This window comes from Megascapheus bottae, chromosome 5 (assembly GCF_031878675.1).
Source record: "Megascapheus bottae isolate mThoBot1 chromosome 5, mThoBot2.hap1, whole genome shotgun sequence".
Taxonomy (NCBI): Eukaryota; Metazoa; Chordata; class Mammalia; order Rodentia; family Geomyidae; genus Megascapheus; species Megascapheus bottae.
The window spans coordinates 8,642,363-8,667,279 of record NC_143513.1 but is presented as its reverse complement, the minus strand read 5'-3'; the positions used below and the strand labels follow the sequence as shown (position 1 = coordinate 8,667,279).

At 44.6% G+C, this 24,917-nt stretch overlaps 1 protein-coding gene across 3 annotated transcripts in view; it reads left to right on the top strand.

The window, feature by feature from the left end:
• Positions 1–24,917, top strand: part of Eepd1 (endonuclease/exonuclease/phosphatase family domain containing 1) — a 73,319-nt gene that overhangs the window by 38,248 nt on the left and 10,154 nt on the right. For 2 of the 3 annotated variants that reach the window (XM_090332639.1, XM_090332638.1), the window contains exons 3-5: positions 2,203–2,254; positions 23,396–23,506; positions 24,720–24,854. In XM_090332639.1, the coding sequence (XP_090188765.1) occupies positions 2,203–2,254; positions 23,396–23,506; positions 24,720–24,854 (298 nt within the window). The remainder of the gene's footprint in view (positions 1–2,202; positions 2,255–23,395; positions 23,507–24,719; positions 24,855–24,917) is intronic. The other variant, XM_090332640.1, reaches the window with a different exon arrangement.

Genomic DNA, 24,917 nt, shown 5'->3' with positions numbered 1-24,917 from the left:
CTGAAAAAGTTGTACTACCTGGAGATGCTTTCAAGTACACTGTTGTACTGGGTTGGCTGGTGAGGTCCACCCCTGCTCTGTGGGTTGGCAGTGGTCCTAGGCACACTAGCCAGTCCACAGCGGATGCACTCCCTAAGCCATCTTTGTATTCTCATGCTGAGTGGAGCTCAGACCGCTTTGCAGCCTCAGCTACCTGCATCTGTGTCCACAAACACTTCAGAAGCAGCATATTGAGAACAGAAAGCAAATCAGGTGCTGATGGCTCACACCTGTCATCCTAGCTACTCAGGAGGCTGAGATCTGAGGATCACATTTCAAAGCCTGGGGCAGGAGTCACTGAGCCTTTTTTTTTTCCTTTGCAAGTCCTGGGGACTGAACTCAGGGCCTGAGCATTATCCTTGCACTATCCTCAAGACTAATGCTCTACCACTTGAGCCACGGCACCACTTCTGAGTTTTTCTATGTATGTGGTACCGAGGAATTGAACCCGTGTCTTTGTGCATGCTAGGCAAGCACTCCACCACTAGGCCAAGCTCCTGGCCCAACTCTTATTTCCAATTTACTATCTGAGATCTGGAAGTAGAGCTGTGACTCAAAGTAGTAGAGCACTAGCCTATTCTGTACTAGCAGAAAAGCTCAGGTATAGCACCCAGGCTCTGGGCTCAAGTCCCATAACTTAAATTAAATTAAAAGAAGAACAGAAAACACCTTCCCTATAACCCTACATCTGCAGCTGAGTTCTCTTACCTCAGGTCTGGGCTGTGTCCAGGCTCAGGCTTTAACCTGGGAACTGGAGCATTGGCCTCTCCCCCTGGTATCTTTGTGGACGCCTCTGAGATGACCTTCCCCCTGGCCCTGACAACTGGCAAGCTCTAGGATGCTTCTTCTGAATTCTTTGGGGCCATGTCCTCCTCTGCATCATATTCTGATCTAACCATGGCCTCTTAGAGGCCGCGAGCTTTTCATAAGCAGGAGCCAGTCATAAAGTCATCATATATGCTAAGCTACTACACACAGTAAGGTTCTATCAGTATGGAAAACAAATGAGTAGCTGAGCAGGCCTCCTGTGTGTGCTGTGATTTTAGCAACTTGCTCATCATCATCCCCTAAACATCCGCTAAAGACTAATAACTGAATATTGGTAACTTATTTTCTTCTTGATAGTCTTTTGAGTTTATTCATATCCCTTGCTGGGATTTCTGGGATATTATCTGATGAAATGTCCATAACATGAAATAGATCCTGGACATCACAATCTCCTACCTCCCCAGCTTCATCCCTATTCAACTCAACTCCTCAATTCCTCTTGGCTCCCCCCTGCTCTCTATCAACCTGACCACTCTGGGTATATCATGTAAATGGAATAACTCAGTGTTTGCCTTTTTGTCACTAGCATATTTCAGTTATTATAAATGACTATAAAATGTATTTCTTTTAGCCTCTATTAGAATTTTCTTTATTTGTTTATTTATTTTTGTGTCGTGGCGGTAGTGGTACTAGGGTTTCAGTGCCTTATACTTGTTAGGCAGACACTCAACCACTGAGCCACAGTGCCAACCCCACTTTACACTAATTGTTTTTTTAGTTAGGTTCTCATTTTTGTTCAAGTGCAACCTGGGTTGCCATCGCCTATTTTCAGGCTTTCCCTCATAGCTCGGATGATATACCATTGTGCCCAGCTATTGATTGAGAAGACATCTTGTGAACTTTTCTTCCCAAGGTGACCTTGAAATCAGTTCTCTTTGTCTTAGATTCTCAAGTAGCTTGGATTTATAGGCACGAGCCACCAGTGCTTGACTCTCAAATTGCCTTAAGGCTGAATAATATAGTCTATCTTATATGGATACATGGATATATACCTACCACATTTTGTTCATTCAGTCATCTGGTAATGAGCATTTTGGTTCTACCATTTGATTATTATGAATAACCTTGCTGTGGACATTGGTACACCACTACCTTAAGTGCTTGATTTCCAGTATTTGGGGGAATAATCTGAAAGTGGAATATTTAGGTTATTTAGTGTAATTTTAGCACTTGGATACATTATAATATTTTCAGAATGGCAAATGACCACCTTCAGGTGAGAGGTGACAGAAAGGCAGGCTGAAATTTCACACTGTTGTTTTTGTGACTTGTGTGATAAAGTTCAGTGACATGAGATGATTTGTTTTCAAGTGTGGTTTTAATTTTCTCTTTCAGCATCAAGCTTCTAGCTGTGCAAGAGCTACTTGACAAAGAGGCCCTGGAAAAGGTAAATATAGCACTCTTCTGCCCCAAGTCCACAAACAGAGCCACATACCACACATAGTGAAGCCCCTGCTCCCCACTGCTACACATGATGCTTACTAAAAGTGATCCAGTAGTGCTTCTAGAAAGTGAACCATGCAGAACTTTAGTCAGAATTCCCCCTATCACTGAGGTTCCATGCCCACAAATTCCATTGCTTGGCCCTTGTAGGGCTGTGATAGTGGCTTAATCTGCAGCACTGGGCCAGCGGGTCTCTGCTTTCTGCATTTAAGTCAAGCCTCAACCTGGGGATCGTTGGCTGTTTGGTTACCAGTTCTGTGTGTAAGGTGGGGTGAGCAGGTCTGTGTGCACCCCCCTGTGGGTCTCCAAACTCATGCCAAGCCTGGGATAGGTGTGGTCGTGATGTTCATTGGAGTCCCTAAGACTGACATGGAAGTTGGTGGAGGAAGAGTTAAGCGCCCAGACGATGTTATTCTGCTTTGGGAATTTAAAATGTTTGAATCTTGAGTTGGGAGTTTGGCCTAGTGGTAGAGTGCTTGCCTAGCATGCATGAAGACCCAGGTTCGATTCCTCAGTATCACATACACAGAAAAAGCTGGAAATGATGCTGTGGCTCAAGTGGTAGTAGCACTAGCCTTGAGAAAGTCCAAGGACAGCGCTCAGGCCCAGAGCTCAAGCCTAGAACTGACAAAAAAACCTAAAAGTTTGAATCTTTGGTTGGTCTGTTGGCATGGAATGAGTACAATCTTTAAAAGAAGCACTGAACAGTGATATGAGGTAGGAGGGGATGAGCTCTGGCTTTAGATCAGCCTCTTCTCTATCCTGAGCAGAACAAGGACAGAATATTGCCTGAGCTCAGGGAGGCAAGATGGGAGCCAAGGGTCGATGTAGCACATGGGCTTCTAAATGCCAAAGCACTCTACTTATATTAATTCTTAATTACACATATTAATTCTTAATACACATTCAGCCATTAAGACATGCTCAGTCTGGCTATAAAAGCTATCTGTGAGCCAAATGACAACTGTGGATGCAGATGAGAGATTAGATAGAGTTATATATCAACATTAACTTTTCCTGAAGTCGATAATTTGCTAGTGATTGTGAAAGAGAACGAACCTGTCTTTAGGAATTGTATGCCCGTATTTTTAGGAATAAGGAGATGTGAAGTGTTATAATTTGGGATTATTCAGAAGAGAAAATAAATAATAGGGTACTATGGCTCATACCTGTAATCCTAGCTACACAGGAGATAGATATTGGGAGGTTGGCAGTTCAAGGCCAGCCTGGGCAGAAAGTTCAGAAGAACCCTATGTTAACAGAATAAGTCAGGGATGAAGGTACACATCCAGCTATGTAAGAAGCATAAATAAGAGATTATTGTTCAGGCCAGCCTGTGCCAAAATGGATACCCTATCTCAAAAATAATCAGAGCATAAAGGGCTGGAGGTATGGCTCAAGTGGTAGAACATCTGCTTAGAAAGTGCAGAGCCTGGGCTGGGAGTTTGGCCTAGTGGTAGAGTGCTTACCCAGCATGCACAAAGACCCAGGTTTGATTCCTCGGTACCACATACATAGAAAAAAAACCAGAAGTGGTGCTGAGGCTCAAGTGGTAGAGCTCTAGCCTTGAGAAAGTCCAAGGACAGTGCTCAGGCCCTGAGCCCAAGCCCAGGACTGGCAAAAAAAAAAAAAAAACAGTGCAGAACCTGGGGTTCATATACGTGGTGCCATATAAACAGTTCTATAGACACATAGACATGCACAGGAATGCAAGAGAAAGATAAATAGAAATAATAAAATGGAGGAAAACGCAAGCTTTAGGTATAGGAGTTCTTTTTTCACATATTCTTTTTTTTGTTTTTGTTTGGTCATGGGGCTTGAACTCTGGGCCTATGCACTGTTCCTAAACTCTTAAGCACAAGGCTGATGCGCTACCACTTTTGAGCCACAGTGCCACTTCTAGTTTTCTGGTGGTTGAGATAAGAGTCTCCTGGACTTTTGTGCCTGGGCTGGCTTTGAACTGAGATCCTCAGATCTCAGCTTCCTGAGTAGCTAGGATTACAGGCATGAGCCACTGGTACCTGGCTTTTTTGTGCATTCTTACAACTTATCTTAACAGTTCTTAAAAGTTGCCTCCCCTGGCCCCAGCAAATTTTCTTTGTAGTATTTATTATAATTGCTTGTTCTACTCTTTCATGAAAAGTCAGAGGACGCTGGCAGATATAAAGTTTCTGTCCTAAGTATATCAATATAGTTAAAGTATACGTATCAGTTAGGGACCTGGAGTGGCGCTCTACTGGCAGAGCACCCCCTCAACTTGCATGATGCCGTCAGCTCTAGTTCTGTCCTTGGTGCGGTGCCGCTTTCTGAGAGAGGACACGGAGTAGGCCAAGTCATGGACTGGCCGTGTAGGTCAGAGCAGGGAAAGATTTGAAGTGAGAGGAAAAGATAGTGTTTCTGGCCCTGCAGTGTTTGCTAATGGCTGCTGTGCTACCAACAGCGCTCCTGCCTATCTGCCTCCTTAGAGAGTAGCATGCTCAGTACTTCCAGTCCTTCTGCCCTTCCACCCCATGACTTTAATTCCTCAAGGCCTGTTGTGCTTGGACCCTCCCTCCATGACTGTATGGATGGCAGGAGTCACTTCACCCCCCTGCCTGGATTGCCTGACCAGCCATCCAGGAACCATGCATCTGACTGATGGTGAGGTGGCCTGGGCCGGGATTAGCCATGTATCATCTTCTGGGGGAAGTCAGACCCAGTGCATCTGCCTGAGGCCAGCCATGGAGCCTTGGCTCAAGCCCCACTAGCCTGAAAATCCTTATGAGGTGGATTGGATGCTGAACTACCTGGACTAGTCAGCAAGAAGTTCTGGGGAACCCATCGTGGGTAAAGGTCTCATATCCCAGCCAACCAGGTCAGTTCAAAGCAGGGGGACTTGAATGATATAAGAGAAAAGGTGAAAAAGAAATGAGCAGTATTTTGAGGTATCAGAGAAAATAGGACAAGAAAGTATGCTTAACCAAGTCCACTAAAAAGAAACGAGAGGGAAGTGTGTGTGTGTGTATGTGTGTGTGTGTGTGTGTGTGTGGAGGGATTTCCAAGTACATTATATGCATGCATATAAATATTACAGTAAAACCCTTTTCTATAATTAATTTATGCTATAAAGGAAAAAGGAAGACTTCCCATGCATTTGTTCACTGCTATGAGGCATTATAGTTACAGCCTTACTGAGCTTCAAATGACCAGGCTCTAGTCTAAATGGTCCTTGGCTTGACCTTGGGGATAAGTCCCAGGCTTGCTCTCCTGTCCCCACAGAGCCCAGAGCCTGGCTCTTCTCATAGCCTCCTCTTTGGCTTGGGGACCTACTTTTGGACGTCTAGGTCCCTTTCCTCTGCTGGCTTTCCCTCTCATTCAGACTCCTATCTGCTTTCCTAAGGGCTGGTCCCTGACTCCTTTGTGAAGAAGGGACAGCTTGTCTTTTTGTACTCTGTCTTCTAGTACTTTCTCCACTTCCTTATCCAGTGGTCCTTACTGAGTTTGGGGGCTTTTCTGATTTATCTGCTATTCATTACATCAAAATGGGCCTTCTCAGAAGTTGAGTGGAGAGGCACCCAGTGACTTTCATACACAAGCCCATGGGGTTTTCGCCTCCTTCTGCTAGTTTCTGTCTAGTGGAGGAGTAGGTGGCTGAGGCTGGGGACATTGGGCAGGGCAGGTCTCTAAAGTTCTTTTGTGCATTAAGAATGTGCAGCATTACTTTCTAGACCAGACACAGTGACTTGTCAATTGTTGAACAAAAAAAGTTATAAACTGTGTAATTAATAAGCTAAGTTTTCCTATCAATTCCTTATTTCCAAAGACCCAGACATTTCTCTGAAAAATGCTTTGGGGTTTTGATGAGCTTTTTTGGTCACATGTCCCCCAGATCCCAAAAGCAAGGCCTTATTCTGAAACCTTGTCATTGGCCTTGTGTGCTCTCTGCTTTGAGAGAGGTTCCTTTGTGTTTTGCTGGACTTTAGTCACGGGCACTTGTTCCCAGGCTTTCAAAACTAATGCCTTTAAACGTGGCATTGCATGAAAGGAAATAAAAATATTGGTGCAGCTTGATTTAGAAAGATCGGTTTTCAATGACCCTTTCAAATGGCTTCCTGCAAAGCTGTGGATAATAGTTTGGCCGGTCACTGTAGCTGGAGGTCACCACCATCCTGGCAGGACCGTTGAGCAGGCACCAGCTGAGACCAGTGCCTTCCTGAAGAGTTGCCTGAATGAGGTGAACCCCTGGCAGTCCCTGTCTCCTGGTCCACACTGCTGTCCACCCTGCCCCCAGGCCAAATGCAACCATCTCTTGTCAGGAGATCTCATAGTGTATCTGCCAGTACTGGGCTGTGAGACAGGGTGAATCCAGCTCTGCTGATCGCTGGACAGGACACCACTGGCCAGGATGCCCATCAACCTCAGATCCTCAGATCTTTTTCAGCCTGCAACAGTGTAGCACTTGCAGTACTGGGAGGTTTTTATTGTTGTTGTTGTTTTGTGGGTTTTTTTTTTTTTGAATGAGAGCTCTGCAAAAAAAAAAAAAGTATGAAATGAAAGCAATTGTATGTTAGTATGACTGTACCTAGTGCTGTCAGCTGGTCCTCTTGTTGTCATAGTTACCTTTGTCATCTTCATTGCCATTGGCTTCCTAGTCTTGAAAAGCCCAACTGGAGATTGATTGCTGCCATTGGAAAACATTAAAGAAAAGCTCTCTGTCCTTCCATTCGCCATATTGTGTCAGACAGGACATCCGCCTTTCCTCCCTGATGCTGTGTGAGGAAGTAGTACCTTGTCTTAGGATCCTGGCTTTGGAGTCTAGCCCTGCCTAGATTTGCTGCTCATGGAACTGATAGAGCTACACCCTCATAGCTCTGAGTGTGCCTGGTGAATCAGGCCTGGATCTCATCAGCAGGCCTTGGTAAAACACTGGAATTTGACATGTCAGTCAGGGACCAGCCCAACTCTGGTGGCAAACAGCATTGGAATTAAAAGTTAATGGTTTCTGGGCCAGGAGTTTGGCCTAGTGGTTAAAGTGCTTGCCTAGCATGCGCGAAGACCCGGGTTCGATTCCTTGGTACCACATACATAGAAAAAAGCCAGAAGTGGTGCTGAGGCCTCAAGTGGTAGAGCTCTAGCCTTGAGAAAATCCAAGGACAGTGCTCAGGCCCTGAGCTCAAGCCCAGGACTGGCAAAAAAAAGAAAAAAAGAAAAAAAAGGTTAATGGTTTCCCAGGAGATTTTGGGAGGCAAGCAGGAGTAGATATAACCCTTTTCAGATAGATGTATGTAGCTAATCTAAGGACGCTGAATATTTGTAATAACTGATATAGAATTTGGAATACACACGTGTACATATATGAACCCAGCCTGCTGTTGCATGCCTCAGAGTGCTTTGCATTATGAGGATACAGTTATAAAAACAGTTCACATGAGAATGGTATGTGTAGAAGCGCAACATGTCATAACTGAGGAAAACTTTAAAAACTATGTGAGTCAGCTCTGTCATTTTACAGACAAGACACTGAGGGCAGGGAACTCAAAGGGCAGGTATGTTGGTAAACCTGACATACCCAGAAGACTGGTTCCTTCACGCATAGCCCTGCCTCTCTTTCAAGGCCTCACTTAGGTGGTCTGCAACCTTAACAGCTTGATGGGAAATGACTGTTCTGCTGCTACCATGTTCATACCTGACAGCCGATCCAAAGGATCTGCTTTTGGTCTAGGTGATAGAGAATTAAACCCAGATTTCAGTAGTCAGTGTGTGTCTCCATGATGCCAAGGCATTTACCAAATGTGGACTTGGGTGTTTGAGGAGGCAGTGGGAATGTCTAGGTCCAGATTCAGATACTGTTAGGTTAGCATCTGAAAGTGAAGGGACATGTGCTTGTGCAAGGCTGACTGGTAGTAGCCACAGGAATTGATGGGAGACATGCAGAGAATGGATTGGACTTACCCTTTGAATTCAGAATTGAAAAATCTGCTTCACATGTCATAACTTACAAAAAATCTACAATACTGAGGAACAAGAAACCCTGAAATGTCCTTTAAAAATAGGTGTGAGGTTCTTCAGGTGTCTTCATTTAATTTTCCCTTTGCTTGGTTATTCATTTGAAGGTGATCTTGAGGGGTCAGTATTTGTATATCTGTACACATTGTTTTTGTCTTCTTGGTGGGCTGATCCAGATCAGTGTCTTATCATGATCAAACTCATCACAGTTACTTGCCTGGCTTTATCTTTGCTGATAGGAAGTGGGCCTTCCTTAAAAGGACTAGTGAGCCAAAATGGAGGCCCATCAGGGAGCTCTGGCTGTTACATGGAGCCTGAATGACTTTAGCTCAGAGCAGCTTCCAGACTGCCACTTTGCTTCCAGGATGCATGATGTACCTCACACTTTGCTGTTGTAGAGCTCCTGAGGGAATTATGGGCCAGCCTTCATGGTTCAATTTTAAAGGGGGACAGTGATAGAGCTCTCTGGTAGAGTGCTTGTCTGGCATGTATGAGGTTCTGGGTTCAATCCCTTGTACCAGTAGTAAAATGCATTTTCCATTTGCGTTCAAAATTACCACAAGACAGCATATATGTACTTGGGGTTCCCTTGACTTTTTTCTTTCCATGAAAGCTTTAAGGATTGAAGTGATCAAATTGTAGAATTTACAAAGATGAGTTTTAAAAAGTCTCTTAGCTTTGTCATTTATCAAAGAGAAGCTAATTAAACAATGATGAGCCATTTAGACTGTGTTATATTAGTAACATTGAATAAGAGGACATGTAAAGTTGAAGTTGTGCAAAGAGCAGTGTCCCCGTCCATTCCTGGGGAGAATAAATTAAATGTGATGGTCCTTTAATCAGCAGTATATTTTGTTAGTCTTTGAGATCTTCCTGCTGTTTGACTAGACTTCCATTGCTGGGACTTTTAACTTAAAGACACAGTTTGCAACTTAGCTGTTGAGAACTCTTGAGATGAACATGGGTGTGTGGGTATCTTTGCTGTATTCTGACCAGAAGTCTTTTGGATACATACTTAAGAGTGCTATCACTGGATCGATCATAGGATAGTTGTGTTATTTATTTATTTATTTATTTATTTATTTATTTATTTATCTGAGGAACCTCCATGCTGACTTTCACAGTACTTGCCCTAGTTTGCATTCCTACAGAAAGTGTTATTAGGGTGCCTTCCCCTCCCCACCCTTGCTTCTATCAGCATTTGCTTGATGATGGCCATTCTTACTGGAGTGAGATGTAATCTCAATGTGGTTTTGGTTTGCATCTCTTTCATAGCCAGGGATGTTGAACATTTCTTCTTGTATGTATTGAGCATATGTGCTTCTTCCTCTGAGAAGTATCTGTATAGCTCCTTTGCCTATTTATATTAATGGAGTCATTGATTCTTTGGGACTTTAGGTTTTTGAGCTCTTTGTATATTCTCATTAAGTGGGAACTATGAAATGAGCCTCGGAGGAGGGAACAGACAGACCAGGGGAGAATAAAAGAACAGGTGATTTTGCTCAAGAAGCCCTGGACACTTTGATAGACACATTCTATTGTAATTTCTTGTACAACTTTTGAAGTTCAGAAAGAATGCAAATAAAATACCTCAATCAGCAGTATAGAAAGAAACATTTCATAAACAGAAAATAATAAGCATGCTATAATACGTTGTCCAATTATGACCAGTTGGAAGGTAGCTTAGTGCTTCGTAGGAAGGCAGTCATTTTTCAAACGTCAGTGGTAGATCTACAAGAGGGCCTGATAAGTGGTTGCCCAAAGTGTTCTTTTATCCTTTTAAAAAAATAAGATGTAATATTTTACCAAAAGAGAGAATGATGAGTTAGCTGAGCCTGTTGTGGTTCCAGGCCAGCTGGGGCACAAGAAAAGAAAAAAAAAATGGTGAAACCCCATCTCAATGTCACCCCAGCTACAGCAGGAAGCATAATGAAGAGGGCCACAGTCTGGGCTGGCAGGGACAAAGAGGGAAACCCTATTAAAAATCACCCAAATGGCTCCAGAACAAAGCTCAAATTTCATACCTAAGTATCTCATGTATACACACATATACATATATGTCTGGCTATCAGAAAATGTGTTCTCTTTTCTTATTTATTTATTTAGTGCTGGTACTAGAGTTCAAACTCAGGGCCTGGGCACTGTCCCTTAGCTTTTTTCACTCAAGGCTGCCATCTACCAATTGAGTCACTGTTCCACATTTGGCTTTTTTGGTCATTAATTAGAGATAAGAGTCTCACAGACTTTCCTACTTGGTTTAGTTTTGAACTACAATCCTCAGATCTCAGCCTCCTGAGTAGCTAGCTCTACAGGTGTGAGTGACTGGCATCCACTTAATATCTGCATCTGTATCTCTCTATATATGTTGAAATGAGTCATAGTCTGAAATGTTTGAAAAATGATGCCTTAGGCCATTGATTGTCCTAGAAGAGGGTCTGTTCTGGGGTTTTTCCAATACTACAAGGTCTCTGCTAGTCCTTGGATTTAACCTATGTACTTTTCTCTCACAATCTTTTAGTTTCTTAACTCTCCTTTCCAACAGAAAGAAAATTGTGCCCAGTTCATCAAAATTCTCACCATCTCCTCCAGGCACTCAGATGGGCCATGGTGACTGGTTACATGCAGTTTCCTGTGTTTCCCAATCTACCCTCAAACACTTCTCCTATCAGGAAATGCTAACAATGTGCCGGCCCTGAAAAAAACCTTCAATTCAAAGACAGTTCCAAGACTTTTTGTGAGTGATTTTACTCATTCATGTCTGGAGAACATGACTTTGTATTCAACATTGAAGCTGGTTGGTCAATATAAATGAAACAAAGGACAGCCAGGTGAAACTGAGTTTGCTGAGTTTCTAAACACATTTATGCAGGACGTTCTCAGCAGGTAAAATTATCCTGATTGAACCAGAAATAATTCAGAAGAAGGTTCTGACAAATCGTTAACTATACATTTAGAATGAGTAATTCCTCCAGCTGATAATATATATCTCTATATACACATGTTTTATTAACCTTCAGGAGGCATTGGAATGTTGAGTTTGGGCCTTAACAGAATTCCAGACTCTTGGGAGAGCACCCAGCCTGGCTTTGGCAGTTTGGATTCATCTGGGCAGAAATTCAGAAGTGTTCATAGACAGCCCCTTTGGCTGGACCCATTCCAGGCCCCAGACTTGTTTGCCCCACCTCACTCTAAGCATGTAGCAGCCCATTCCTGCCTGTGTCCTCAGCCTGTCCCATCAAACTCTTGTCCATCGAAATTCAGATTGACTTCAATTTCAGAATTAGTATTAATTATATTAAAAGAATGGAGCCAAAGTAAAACAAGCATCCACTCACCAAGGTTTATCTGGCAATGGCTCTCTATACAAGTGGATCATCAAACAATGTACCTAAGTAGCTGTGTGGAAGTACTGTTAAATCACCAAGCATCTTCCCTGCATTCTAGCTCTGCAGACCATTGGGGATCAGAAATATCCAAGATGCCAGCATTTGTAACATAAAGGATTGGATCTGGAAGGGAAGGTGATGGGTTCTGCCATTTACTCTCAATGCCAACATTGGCATTGACTCTGCTTAGCAACAGAGTTTCCCCAGTGACAGAATTCAAGACAGCACTTCTATACTATTGTCTGTCCTCTCTGAGGTGATTCTCCTCTTCCCTCCCTCTTTCTTGGGTGTAATCTCCACAAGAGAGGCAATTGTTTCCTATCCTTTCGTCATTTGGTTTCTTTGCCCATGTACCCTTGCTGTGCACCTAGTTTGTGTGCACATATGTGTGTGTGTGAGTGTGTGTGTGTGTGTGTGTATGTGTGTGTGTATTTGAGAATCTAGGGGAGATATAACAAGTGCTTTTTTGCATGTTTTTAAAATGTGGCAAGGGAAGTTTGGTGCTTATTTAATGACAGAACTTATTATTTTTGAAAACAATTAAATTTATGTTTGTGTATATACATGGAATCAGGAATAGGGAAGAAGGATGTGTCTTTCCACAGGGATAAAGTTCACACCGATTAATTAGTATTTATCCTGTGGCTAGACAAGGAGCTTTTATACAATTGGAAAGCTGGAAAGAAATATATAGAATTATACTTTGGTCTCTCTAATGTCATTTTGTTTCAGTTCTTACCAGAGTAATTTTCCTTCATGTTGGATCCATTAAGCCCTCATTATACAGTCTCCCCTTGTTGTCTGTAAGGGCAGATGCCATAAAAAACATTATATACTGAAAACCCCTCTATTCAATGGCATTGCATTTTTATATCTACACACATCTTCCAGATATTTAAACCATGTCTAGGTTACTTACAATAACTGATAGAATTTAAGCACTAGGTATGTAGTTCTGTGTTGCTCATGGAATAATGACAAGAAAGTCTGAATATTTTCTAACATATAGTGGGTTGAATCCACAAAGGCAGATATAGAATGAAGGGTACAGAGAAGCAACTATAGTCACATCAGAGGGAAATTACCTTGGCATATAGAGGTCAGATAGCCATGGATTTAGGGCTCCCCTCTCACACCTACCCTCTGGATCACATTACCCCCTCCAGCCTTCCATTCTTTATATCAAGAGTGACTTGGCTCTTGACACAAGTAAGTGAGAACTGCTTGAATTCAGATCCAAAAATATGAAGTAAGCTCCTTGCCCTATGGGGCATTATCAAGACATCCCCAATAAGGACCCTGCCCAGAACTCAACTTGATTGTTGTAGCCTGTCTCTTCTTTTTCTCTCTGTTCTGCTTGCTTCCAACCACTTACATTTTATAGGTTGGCAGAGTCTAGAAAGGCTTATGAAACTAGGCTATTCCACTAATTTTGAGTACCCCTAGCCTAAACTTTGATCAGATGGGAGCTTGACTGAAAGATAGTATGGGGATTTGGCTTTCCACTTTTCTATTAGCCCAAGAAATTGAGATCTGAGTCTCAGGACATTCTTTAAAAGGAGACAGCTATTTATTTCATGAATCGCCACCTCCATTTCTTGCTGCAATGAGGTGTCTGGGAGTGAAAAATTGCCACGCTCCATTCCACAAGAAAAGAACAACCAAATCCATGGGTTGCTTGAAATAAAATAGAAAATATGGAGGCTTTAAAGAATAGAATTTGGCATAATGCAAATGCAAATAAAATAAATTATGAATCAGTAATCCTTTCACCCACAGCTTTGAAGTCTTTATTTTTATGATTATTGCTGAGGAAAGCAGTCTGTGTAAGTACCATTTAGAATAGTGGAAATCTGGCATTTTATAAGAAAAATGGCAACCAGAGCAATTTCCCTGAGGGTTCATAAATGCTAATTTTGTTCAGTGTGACAGTTTTAAATAACTCCACCTCTTCACAGAAAGATGTGTGGGTTGTTCTGGGAGCTTTGCAATCTAAAGGGAGTCAAAGAGTGAACCAGTCTTCAGCATAGACAGACTGAGAAAACTGGACTTGGGGCTTTAGGAAAATAAAAGGTGTGTACAGGGTTAAGTTAATATGAAGACCAGCTTTGGTGATTTTTTTTTTCGGGATCAAAGCAGTTTAGTAATTCTTCTGCCCATTACTTTCCTAGCTCTTCCCATCTTTCTTTTCCTTGCTCTGATCTGTTAAAAACCACAAGTGAAAATGTCCCCAGATGAATGATTTGTGGCTATGACAATGCCTGACATAAACAACTTTAAGGGAAGGAATGATTGGTTTTGGATTCTCCAAAGTTTTCAGATCATAGTGCTTTGTTTGTTGGAGAAGTAGAACCTTGTGGTGGTGGCAGCATGTGATGGATGGACCTGCTCACTTCTTGGGAGACAGGAAGCAGACAGAAAGCTGGCCAGCATGAATGGGTTCTCTGGTTCTCTCCTCTTTAACTCTACAATCTCTGAGTCTATAGGATTGTGTGCCCACACTCAGGGTAACTCCCTCACTTGCACTTGGTTAAATCTGACTCTCTCTCTCTCTGTGTGTCTCTGTTTCTCTGTCTCTCTCTCCCCCTCTCTATCTCTCTCTGTCTTACTCATTCTTTGAGCCTGTTAACCTAATAACATCAAAGAGGAAAGATCCTACAAAGGAAAGAGCTGTGCTTAGATGTATTGACATAGCTTGTCTTCAGAAATAACTTGGTATCACACAAACCTGGAGCACAAGTGAAAGGTTGAAACACACAAGGCTGGTTGACCATTCCTGCTGAACCTGGGCCTGTCATTGCACTGGGAAAGGGCTGCTTTGTGGGCCTTCATTGCCAGGGTGTTGTAGGTGGTAGAATGAGCTTGGAACTATGGGAAGGCATGTCCCCGGGTAATCGTGCCACTGCCATCTCAGTGTTTTTGTTCTGTGGTGGGATCTGCTTCGTGCTGCCTGCAGCTGCCCCCATGCGCTCCCAAAATAGCCACAAAGCTTCCAAAATACATTGCTATTTTCAGACCAGCTTCATTTAGAATAATTAGTTTCAGTCATTCCCCTCAAGTTCAGCATTTAATTGGGAAAAAGTACCTATTTTATTTGCCCTAAAACTGTCTTTTTTTCTCCTTAATTTCCTTCCACCTTTCCCTCCCTTCTTCCATTCTTCCTTTTTCCATCCTTCCTCCCTCCCTCACTCTCTTCCCTTCTCTTCCCTCTCTCCCCTTCTTCCTCTCTCCTTCCCTCCTTCCCTCCCTCCCTCCCTTCCTTTTCTGAGCATCAGAGCACCAGTTCACTAAGAAATACTGGGCTATGCCTTCCTGTCCCAGGCATACCCTAAGTGTGGGGTTCTGGCTTCTCTGATCCCCAGACCCAGCCCTCCACAAGGCATCTTCCATCCCATGCTCAGTATTGCAGCTCAGATACCTGTCCAAAATGTAGGTACCCACTCCTCTCAGATCACAGGGCCCTGCTCAGCCAGGATCTCATCCTCCCATTCTGCCCCTTGCTGTCCCTTCTGCTGCCACACTGGCCTCCCTCTCCCATAAAAGCTCTATGCTGTTCCACCACAGGGCTTTTGTACATGTTGCCCTTGCTTCTTGGACTATTTCCCCTTCCTTTCTTTTTTTTTTCATATATTTTTTATTTTAATTATTAGAAGGGTTACATGATATTTGCCAGATAGATGGTGTATTAATTCCCATACATTGATACCCTTTCACATGTCTTGGTCCCCATTTCCCTCCCCCAACCTTCACCCCTCATCTTGTTTTCCTCCCTTCCCTATCCAATTTCAGATAACCAAATACAAATATATCCGATATATCAGCTAACAAAGTGAGATACTGTAAAAATATGAGATAACCAAGGGACAGCAAAAGAGATGAGAGATAACATAGTACATTAAGGACAACAATCATTCATTATATGGCTTATGTTTCTATATCCTAGAGATCCTTTCATTTAGCGTCATACTATATGGCCTTTTGTATCAAGGTTTTGCTCTATTGCAAATCTCTGCTAGTAGAGCCCAAGGTTTCTACTGATTATGACAAATGAGGGAAACCATTGAGCCTAAGTTCCTTTGAGTCTGGCTTACTTCACGTAATATGATTTTTTTTTCTAAGTCTTTCCATTTCCTAACAAATGGGGCAATGTCATTCTTTCTGACAGCAGCATAGAATTCCATTGTGTATAAATACCACATCTTGTTGATCCACTCATCAACTGAGGGACATCTGGGTTGGTTCCATATCTTTGCTATGGTGAATAGTGCTGCAATGAACATTGTTGTGCTAGTGGCTTTAGTATATCCTTGTTTCTGGGTGGTTGGGTAAATGCCAAGTAGTGGAATTGCTGGATCATAGGGGAGGTCTATGTTTAGTCTTTTGAGGAACTGCCATACTGCTTTCCATAGTGGTTGAACTAGTTTGCACTCCCACCAACAGTGCAGTAGTGATCCCTCCTTGCCACATCCCCTCCAGCATCTGTTGTTATTCGTTTTCTTGATCCTGGCCATTCTAACTGGAGTGAGGTGGAATCTTAGAGTTGTTTTGATTTGCATTTCTTTTATGACCAGAGATGTTGAGCATTTCTTCATGTGTCTATAGGCCATTTGCAGAGCTTTTTTTTCTTTTGTATGGCAAAGGACATAGCTAGTAAACTAATCAGGAAGCCTACAGAGTGGGAGAAGATCTTCACCAACCACACAACGGACAAAGGCCTCATATCTAAAATATATCAACAGCTCAAAAAATTAAATCAATCCAAAACTAATCTCCAAAGTAACAACCATCCCATTAAAAGATGGGCCAGAGACTTAAAGAGAGTCTTCCCCTCCTTTTTTTTTTTTCCAGTCCTGGGCTTGAGCTCAGGGTCTGAGGACTGTCCTTGTATTTTACTCAAGACTAGAACTCTACCACTTGAGCCTCAGCACCACTTGTGGCTTTTTCTAAGTATGTGATACCAAGGAATCGAACCCCGGTCTTCGTGCATGCTAGGCAAGCACTCTACCACTAGGCCAAACTCCCAGCCCTTCCCCTCCCTTTCTATAATCAGCTTCCCTTCCCCTTGAGTTCTGAAGCCAAGCATCACCTCTTTGGAGAAGCCTTCCCCAGCTAAGCCAAACCTCTCAGCTCATTATCATGGATATGCAGGCTTCTATAGCTACACAGTGAGAGCACAAGTCCCAGCTTTAATGTTACATGAAATCCTTAACTGTGTGTCCCCATCTCCACCCCCTTGGCTTTCAGAACTGTGCCTCTTTTCTTCTCATCATAGCTCCAGACATTGGTGTGCCCAGCCTTTCTGTGTTGAAGATAGAGTCCCCATAGGCTAGAATGGAGGTGGGGCCTTTGGGAGGTGTTAGATTCTCAGAGGGTGGCTCTCATTGTTGAATCTTACCCTGCTTGAGACCTGGGCTGAGGAAGTCTCTTCCTAAGAGAGAACCCAGTGATAGTGGTGGTATGTGCTGTTCGGGTGTGGGTGTGGGTGGGGTGAGGTGTCTGAGCTGATGACAAGGACACAGGGCTGGTGACCCTGTGGTACTTTTACATACACAAAAATGATGCCACTCACTGACTGAGAATCTTAGCAAACACAAGGTGACACCAGATGTTTTATTACATACAGAGTTAGAGGGGAAAAAATAAAGCTGAGAATTATTAGTCTTGGGTGAAAGAAAGGAAGTTATTTGTGAAGATTCCTGTTGTTGGTGCCAGTCAGACATTTAAAAAAAGGAATGCGGTATACTTGGTGTTTGTAGATGGGAGAAGGGCTGTCTTTCTGGTGATTCATTGTCCAGATACCAGTATTACCATCTGTTTATCACATGTACGTATGTAAAACAGAATAAAACACAATGAAATTCTCTTTATAAAGACGGGCATGGCAGCTTATGACTGTGAGCACAGTATTGGGAAGTTGAGGTCAAGAGTTCAGGGCCACCTTAGGCTACCGAGCACAAGCAAAACGCAAAAATTCTTGATATCCTTCAAGAAACAAAGGTAATTTTAAAGCAAGCATGTGGGTGTAGAAGGAGGAGGGGTGAGGTTTTGTTGCTTCCTTCTTAGGTGATTGTAGATTTTTATAATGAAACAAAGCCTCCAAGAAGCAGGAGTGGTTGCCAGCCAGTGAGGCACGCTCCACCACTGAGTATGGCAGCCCTGGATGACCACACAGGGATTTTAGGGTTTGTAGTATAATGGTCCAGTTGACACAGGAAGAACAGAACACAAAAGCGTGTGTTTGAGCTGGGCATGGTGGCTCACGCCTTTAATCCTAGCTACTCAGGAGGCTGAGATCTGAGGATCACAGTTGAAAGCCAGCCCTGGAACTAAAGTCCATGAGACTCTTATCTCCAGTTAACCTCTAGAAAACCAGAAGTGGCACTGTGGCTCAAGGGGTAGGATGGTAGCCTTGAGCTGAAGAGCTTAGGGATAGGACCCAGGTGCAGAGTTCAAGCCCCATGACAAACAAAAAAATAAAAAGCATGTGTGCGTCCATGTGAGCAGACACATAGACAGTGTCCATTAAAACACACAGGAAGCAGCCTACATGGAAGGAATTCCACCAGAAATGTTAGCTGTGGTGGGTTGTGCCCAATATTGTATTACATTATATTTTTTCTCTTATTTTACGAGTATTGATAAAAGGTCATAAGCCTCAATGTAAACAAGAAAACCACCAAGTCACAACACCCATTTAGCATTAAGAGTCTTTGCATATAAAGACTCTGGGAGGAGAGAACCTTCTAGAAGATTCTGGAAAAGCAGAAACTCATGGTGAAGACAGCAGTGATGTTGGCGATGATGACAGGGTCAGGTGTAAGCTCCTGAGGAGTGTTCTGTAGCCCGCAGTCCCACCAGTCCTGATTGGCTCAGTTGGCTGGATCTAGATTCTCCCATGCTGGGCAGTGTGGAACCCAGCTATCTCACACTCACGAGCCGCAGTTTTCTCAAACTCCAAATGGGAGTATTGTCAGCTCCCTCAGGAAGTGCTACCAGAACTTGATGGGGCGCTCTGTGACCAGGGCCTGCCATATGTAGGCACATGGGAAGCGAGACCCTTTTCCTTCTATATTCCTCCTCCCCCTGGCCCCGCTTTTCCAGGGCTCGGATGTGGACCGGGTGATGGGTGACTGATAACTGTCTTCTCACAGTTACTGGGTATACCCAGATATAACAGGCTCACGATGTATTAAAGGTAAGCTCTTACTTTGGGTACCTCAGGGAGGCGTCCTGAGGTGGGATGTAGGGGATGTTGAGGAAAGCTGGGTGGTGTCTTGAGGGGTCCTTGCTTGGGGGCACTAAGCTTTTTGGAAGCTGGTTCGGTGTCCTGTTGGTACCATGAGCTTGTTCGTGGAGCTCACACCATGGTTGTCATGAAGAAGGAAAGAGGACTTTTAATGATTAGGACTATCTTGGATTTCTGTTCCAAGTCTTCTCTCAGTGCTGCCCTCTGCCTTTCCTCCATCCTCTCCTCTTAGAGTTCTAGCGTAGTGCAGTTTTAAAACAGGAGATGGTGTGGGCCAAGGTCATCCTCTCCCTTCCATTCCAGGAGAGATGGAACCCCAGAGGTGTTCCCTGGTGTGTCCAGGGCCCCAGCACGCTCCCCTGCCCTTGTCCTTCCAGCCCATAATACCAGCCTCTGAAGCTGAAGCAACAGAAGCACGACCAGGTTTGCTTTTGTAGACCTGAGCATCAGGGGACAACCTCTGCACTCCCTCAGGCCCCAGGATCCCTGGGCACCCATACTAGAGGCAGCACTGTGGCAGGTGAGGGTTTGGGGTGGTCCTGGGGCCCCCATTTTGCATTCTTCCTCACCTTTACCTGCTCTGCACTTGAGCAGAGGTGGCTTTGCCCAGCCTAGCTCTGTGGGGACAGCTCTTGTCCTTAGAAAATACAAACCTTCGAGGTGTCTTATTGTTCTTGCATTGAGATTGAGGGGAGAAAGTGGTGGGAATACTTTCCTTTGTGATCATGTCGTTCCCATTCTATGGGGGAGCCCATCTCTGCTGAGAGGGATGCCAGGACCTGCAGTTCCACCATTCACACAGAAGGCACTTAACTCCCAGTAAAGCTGAGTACTGCCCCATAGGTGATTCAGCCCTCCAAAGTGGCCACATAGACCAGGCTGGCTTTGAACTCTCTATGTAGTGAGTACTTGCTTACCAGTAGCATTTCTAAGTGTTGTCTTAGTACTTGGCAGGCTAAGACAGAAGGATCACAAGCTTGAAGCCAGCTTGGGCTGTCCATCAAAATCCAATCTCAACAATAACAACAACAAAAGAATTGTCTCTATCCTGTTGTCCTGTAGAATTCTGACAAAAGTCGAGTCTCTTGACCTGACGTGACCTAAGACAAAGGGTCTTTCCTTTACCATGGCAGTATGTCTTTATAAGGAGAACTATCCCATCTTCATCCACTGAAGCAGCGCACATTCTCCATGGCCACTACTGAGAACAGAGGAAACTGGCCATTACCATGTGAGGAACTCATTGTGGAAGGGAAGTCACGTCCTGAAGCAGGAAAGCAAGGGAACCACCAGCTCTGAAAAGCAATTTCATGTGGAAATTTGGCCCTGAGGTTTTAGACAGGAAACACCCTCCCCACTGTTCCAGGAAGCAGGAGGAGGTGGCCATGTGGTGTTTGCTTTAAAATACCTGCTGATACTGAGGACATTGCACCCCTAGTTAACTGTGTGATCACTATCAGCAACATATCCTTATAAAACTACCCTCAGAGACTAGGTGCTGTTTTAATGTAGCTAGAAGATGAGGTTTGAGCTTTGTGTTGGCTGGGAAAGGTACCTATGGCAGTTAGAACACTTTTTGATTTTTCCCTTTCCTAGTAGAGTCAGATGAATTAAGGAATACTCTTTTTCAATGAGAGCATCCTAAGGAAAGAATAGGGTCCTAGGACCTAAAGCAAATGGGAATTCTTCTCAAAACTTGGAGTCCTTTGACTACGGCAGAGATGAACTGTGTAGGTCCCAAGCAGATCCAAGATGCAGGAAGTCCTGTCATCGTAGCCTAAATGGTCCTTTCCTTCAGGACTGGGCGCATTTCTAAAAGCTAGTGCATCCCAGAGGTGCACTCTTAGCAGAGAGGAAGCTAACCCAACCGAAGCCCAAGAAATGACCAGAGACATTTGATCACATCCTTCCCTTACGCAATAAGATGTTATTGTTGTTCTTGTCACTTGTGTGCTGGTCCTGAGGCTTGAACTAAGGGCCTAGGCGCTGTTCTTTAGCTTTTGTGCTCAAAGCTAGTGTTCTACCACATGAGCCAAGCTCCGTATCTCAATGAGTTAGCAGCCCCCAAGATGGAATCCTCCTGTGTGTCATGGATTTAAAGACTAGTACCTTTGAAGTGTATGTGTGTTGCTGTGTATGCACCTGTGTGTGTGTGTGTGTGTGTGTGTGTGTGTGTGTGTGTGTGTGTGTGTGTGTGTGTGTGTGTAAGGGCCTTGGTGTTCTCCTTTATCAGGACTGGCACTCTACCACTTGAGCCACAGATCCACATCTGGCTTTTTGTGGTCAATTGGAGATAAGAGTCTCACTGTCCTTCCTACTCAAGCTAGCTTTGAACTGCAATCCTTCAATCTCAGTTTCTTTAGTAGTTAGGATTATAGGCATTATCCATCTGTGCCCAGATTGCACTTGACTTCATTTACCCACTAGCAAGTAGGTCTCATGCTCTGTGCCAGGCACAGCTCTTGAGCAGCTGGAGTTCAAGGCACTGGGAACTCAGCGTGAACACTCTCTCCTCTCCTCTCCTCCCCTCCCCTCTCCATGCCTGCTTTCACTCTGTCCAAGAGCCCCAGCATGTGCCCTTCCTACAGAGTGAGAGATGTGGGAGCCAAGACTGACGTTTAGAGCCTGATTTTCCCTTCCCCTGGCCTCCAGTCAGAAGCTGTCTGGCCTCAGTACTACTAACCTCTAAGACAGACAAAGAAAGATGATTTGGGAAGATATTGGGCTTCTCAAACCTTGGTATGCATGGAGGGCTTGTCAGAACATGGATTTCTGGGCCTCACCTGGAGTTTCTTGTCCAGCAGGTCTAGGATGAGGCCAGGGAATTTCTGATGAGTCCCCAGGTGAAGACAATGCCCCCAGTCCCCAGATGAGACTGGGAGAAACATAGAGCAGTGCTTGAGACGGCACTTAGTGGACAGATAGAGGTGGATTGAGTGGCAGGCAGACACCATGCAAATGATGGGGTAGAGAGGGTGGAGCATCATGCCTGTAACACTTGTTACTCAGGAAGCTGAGATCTGAGGATGGTGGTTCAAAGCCAGCCCAGGTAAGAAAGTCCTTGAGACTTTCATCTCCAATTGACTACCAAAAAGTCAGATGTGGAACTGTGGCTCGAGTGGTAGAATGCCATCCTTGGTCAGCACTCAGACCCGAGTTCAAGCCTCGTGTGTGTGTGTGTGTGTCTGTGTGTGTGTGTGTGTGTGTGGTGTGGTGATGCATGCCTCTAACTCCAGAAAGACTGGAACAGGAAGTTTTCTGTGTGTGTGTGTGTGTGTGTGTGGTGTGGTGATGCATGCCTCTAACTCCAGAAAGACTGTAACAGGAAGTTTTCTGTGTGTGTGTGTGTGTGTGTGTGTGTGTGTGTGTGTGTGTGTGTGTGTGTGTGTGGTGTGGTGATGCATGCCTCTAACTCCAGAAAGACTGGAACAGGAAGTTTTCAAGTTCCAGGCCAGCCTGAGTAATGCAGTAAAATCCCTCTTCAGAATGCAAAAGAAGCAAAGCAAAACCAACCCCAAGTAAACTACCAACCAAACAAAAATACCTCGGTGGAGAAATCGGAGCAATAGCTAGATTTTAAGATCTAGTCAAGAGATGTAAGTTGATATGGTAACCAAAGAAGGTTTGGTCAAGAAAGGCTACTTCTAATTATAGCCTGGAATCCAGACACCCTGCTTGTGAGGTGTGCAAGGACAAGGCTCCACTCGTGGGGTGTATTAGAAGAGTGAGTAGGACCGTGGCTTATGGGGTGTGAAAGGAGGATGGGGCAGGACCTCTGCTTGTGGGGCATAAGGAGAGGGCCAGGAGTATACTTCCACCAAGGAAGGGCAGTACCAGATGTTGGGATGTCTCTCATCAGACAACCCTGGGAATCCATTGCGAGGGCCAGCCCCAAGGGGTGAATTTCTGTATGGGGTCAGTTGTCCAACTCCTCATCCTTTCCTGTGTGATTTTATCTGGCCTCAGTGGCACATCTTTTATGGCTCCCAAGTGAACTGTGGAACAAACATAAGCAGAGTCGCGCATATCATATACTGTGTCCACAGCAGAAAATCACCGTGATCCATGACAGAGCTCCTGGTCAAGCTAGGATGCCACATTTTGCCTGCTCTAGACTTTGTTTGAAGAAGAGGCAACCCCGTGCATTCAGTTCACTTTTTCCCTTTGGATTTAACACTGACCAGGACACTTGGGGAGCAAGACAGTCATATGGATCTTTCCTTTTTTATCCCCTTTGGTTAACTTTGTTCTTCAATAGACAAGTACATTGCAAACCTTGCCTTGTTGAGAACATGAAGATCAAGTTCAACAAGTTTTAGACCATGTGTGATTGAGTGTCTGCTACTTTGGCTGTCCTGTACAGGGATTTACACATGCTGACTTGTTTTCTTTTCCTCTCTCTCTCTCTCTCTCTCTCTCTCTCTCTCTCTCTCTCTCTCTCTCTCTCTCTCTCTCTCTCTCTCTGCAGTTCTGCACTGAGCTAAACCAGCCAACGCTAGCTGCCATCCGCAGGTGGAAGGGGCCTCGGGGAAGCTGGAGGTCTGTTGTCTCTGAGAAGCCCTCCAGCCAGCTCCAGAAGGTACTTCCCTGCCCACCCACCCTTGCGTTTTATTTAACCATACTCTCCCCCCCCCCCGATGAAGAGATTGTGTGTGTGTGTGTGTGTGTGTGTACATGTGTGTACTTGTGTACTAGTCCTGGGACTTAAACTCAGGGCCTGAGCACTGTCCCTTAGCTTTTTTTTTTTTTTTTTTCTCAATGCTAGTGCTCTACTCCTTGAGCAACAGCTCCACTTCTGATTTTTTGGTGGTTAATTGCATGTGGTAGTCCCATGACCTTCCCTGCCCAGGTGAGCCTAAAGCCATGATCTTCAGATCTCAGTCTCCTGAGTATCTAGGATTATAATCACAAGCCACCAGTGTCCTCTACCTTTCCAGTTTCTGAAGGAAAGATTCCTAGTCTCCACCATGATTGGCTATCCTTGGTGGAAATGAAGTCTTACCAGTTTTTCTGCCCAGGCTAGCCTCAAACCTGCAATCTCCCATGTCTTCCTCCCAGGTGCACAGCCAACGTTGGTTTAAACTCAAGACCTTGAACTTGCCCAACTTGCTTGCTAGAGCCATGCCTCTCGGTTAGCTTTTTGCTGATTATTTTGGAGTTTAGTGGACTTTTCTGCCCAGAGTAGCCTCACACTGCCATCCTCAGGATCATCTCAGCCTTCTGAGTGGCTAGGATTGTGAGCAGTAGAGCAGGCAGGGAGCTGGGCCTGGGGGTGTGGGCTGAGGACACAAGCTGGGCCCTTCGGGGCAGCATTAGCACAGACAACTCGAAGCAGCCTCTCCTGCCAAGGCATCTGTCCATAACACCCCAAAGTCTGTCTGTCCCTCTCAGTACCTCCACTTCTGCTATCTATGCAAAGAACTCCTGGTCAGTCCCAAGCTGTTGGGCTTGGCCGTTCATCCAACAGATACAGATCTAGTGCTTTATGGGGGTCCTAGTGAGTCTGTGCTTAAGTAGAAATTAATAGTCAAGCAAAATGCTGGGATTTAGGAAAGTTACATAAGCTCTCTGCGCAAATCGGGGGATAAAGTGCTGCCTCATGGCCTGTGGTGAGAGCAAAGCCCACACTGTGCCCTCCCTCTGGGCAGGAAGGAGCCCAGCTATCCTGACCATGTGTGTGTCCAGGCAAGTGGTCTCCAGGCCCCTCGCAGAGCCGTCTACTGTCCTGTGTGGTCTCTCCTGTCTTGTCCCGTGCCATGTCACCAGAGCTCTCTGTGTTCCTCTCCCCACAGGGGCCCGGGTACTCAGGATTCCTGTGGGACACAGCAGCCGGGGTGGAGCTCAGAGAGGTGGTCTCGCAAGATGACTCACCCAGCAACGGGCACGGGAAATCCCCGGGCCCCCGCCCGTACCTCGCAAGGTTCAAGGTACCCAGTCCACATCTTCTCATGATGGAGCAGGCCATATAGAGCTAGGATTCTGTTTTGATG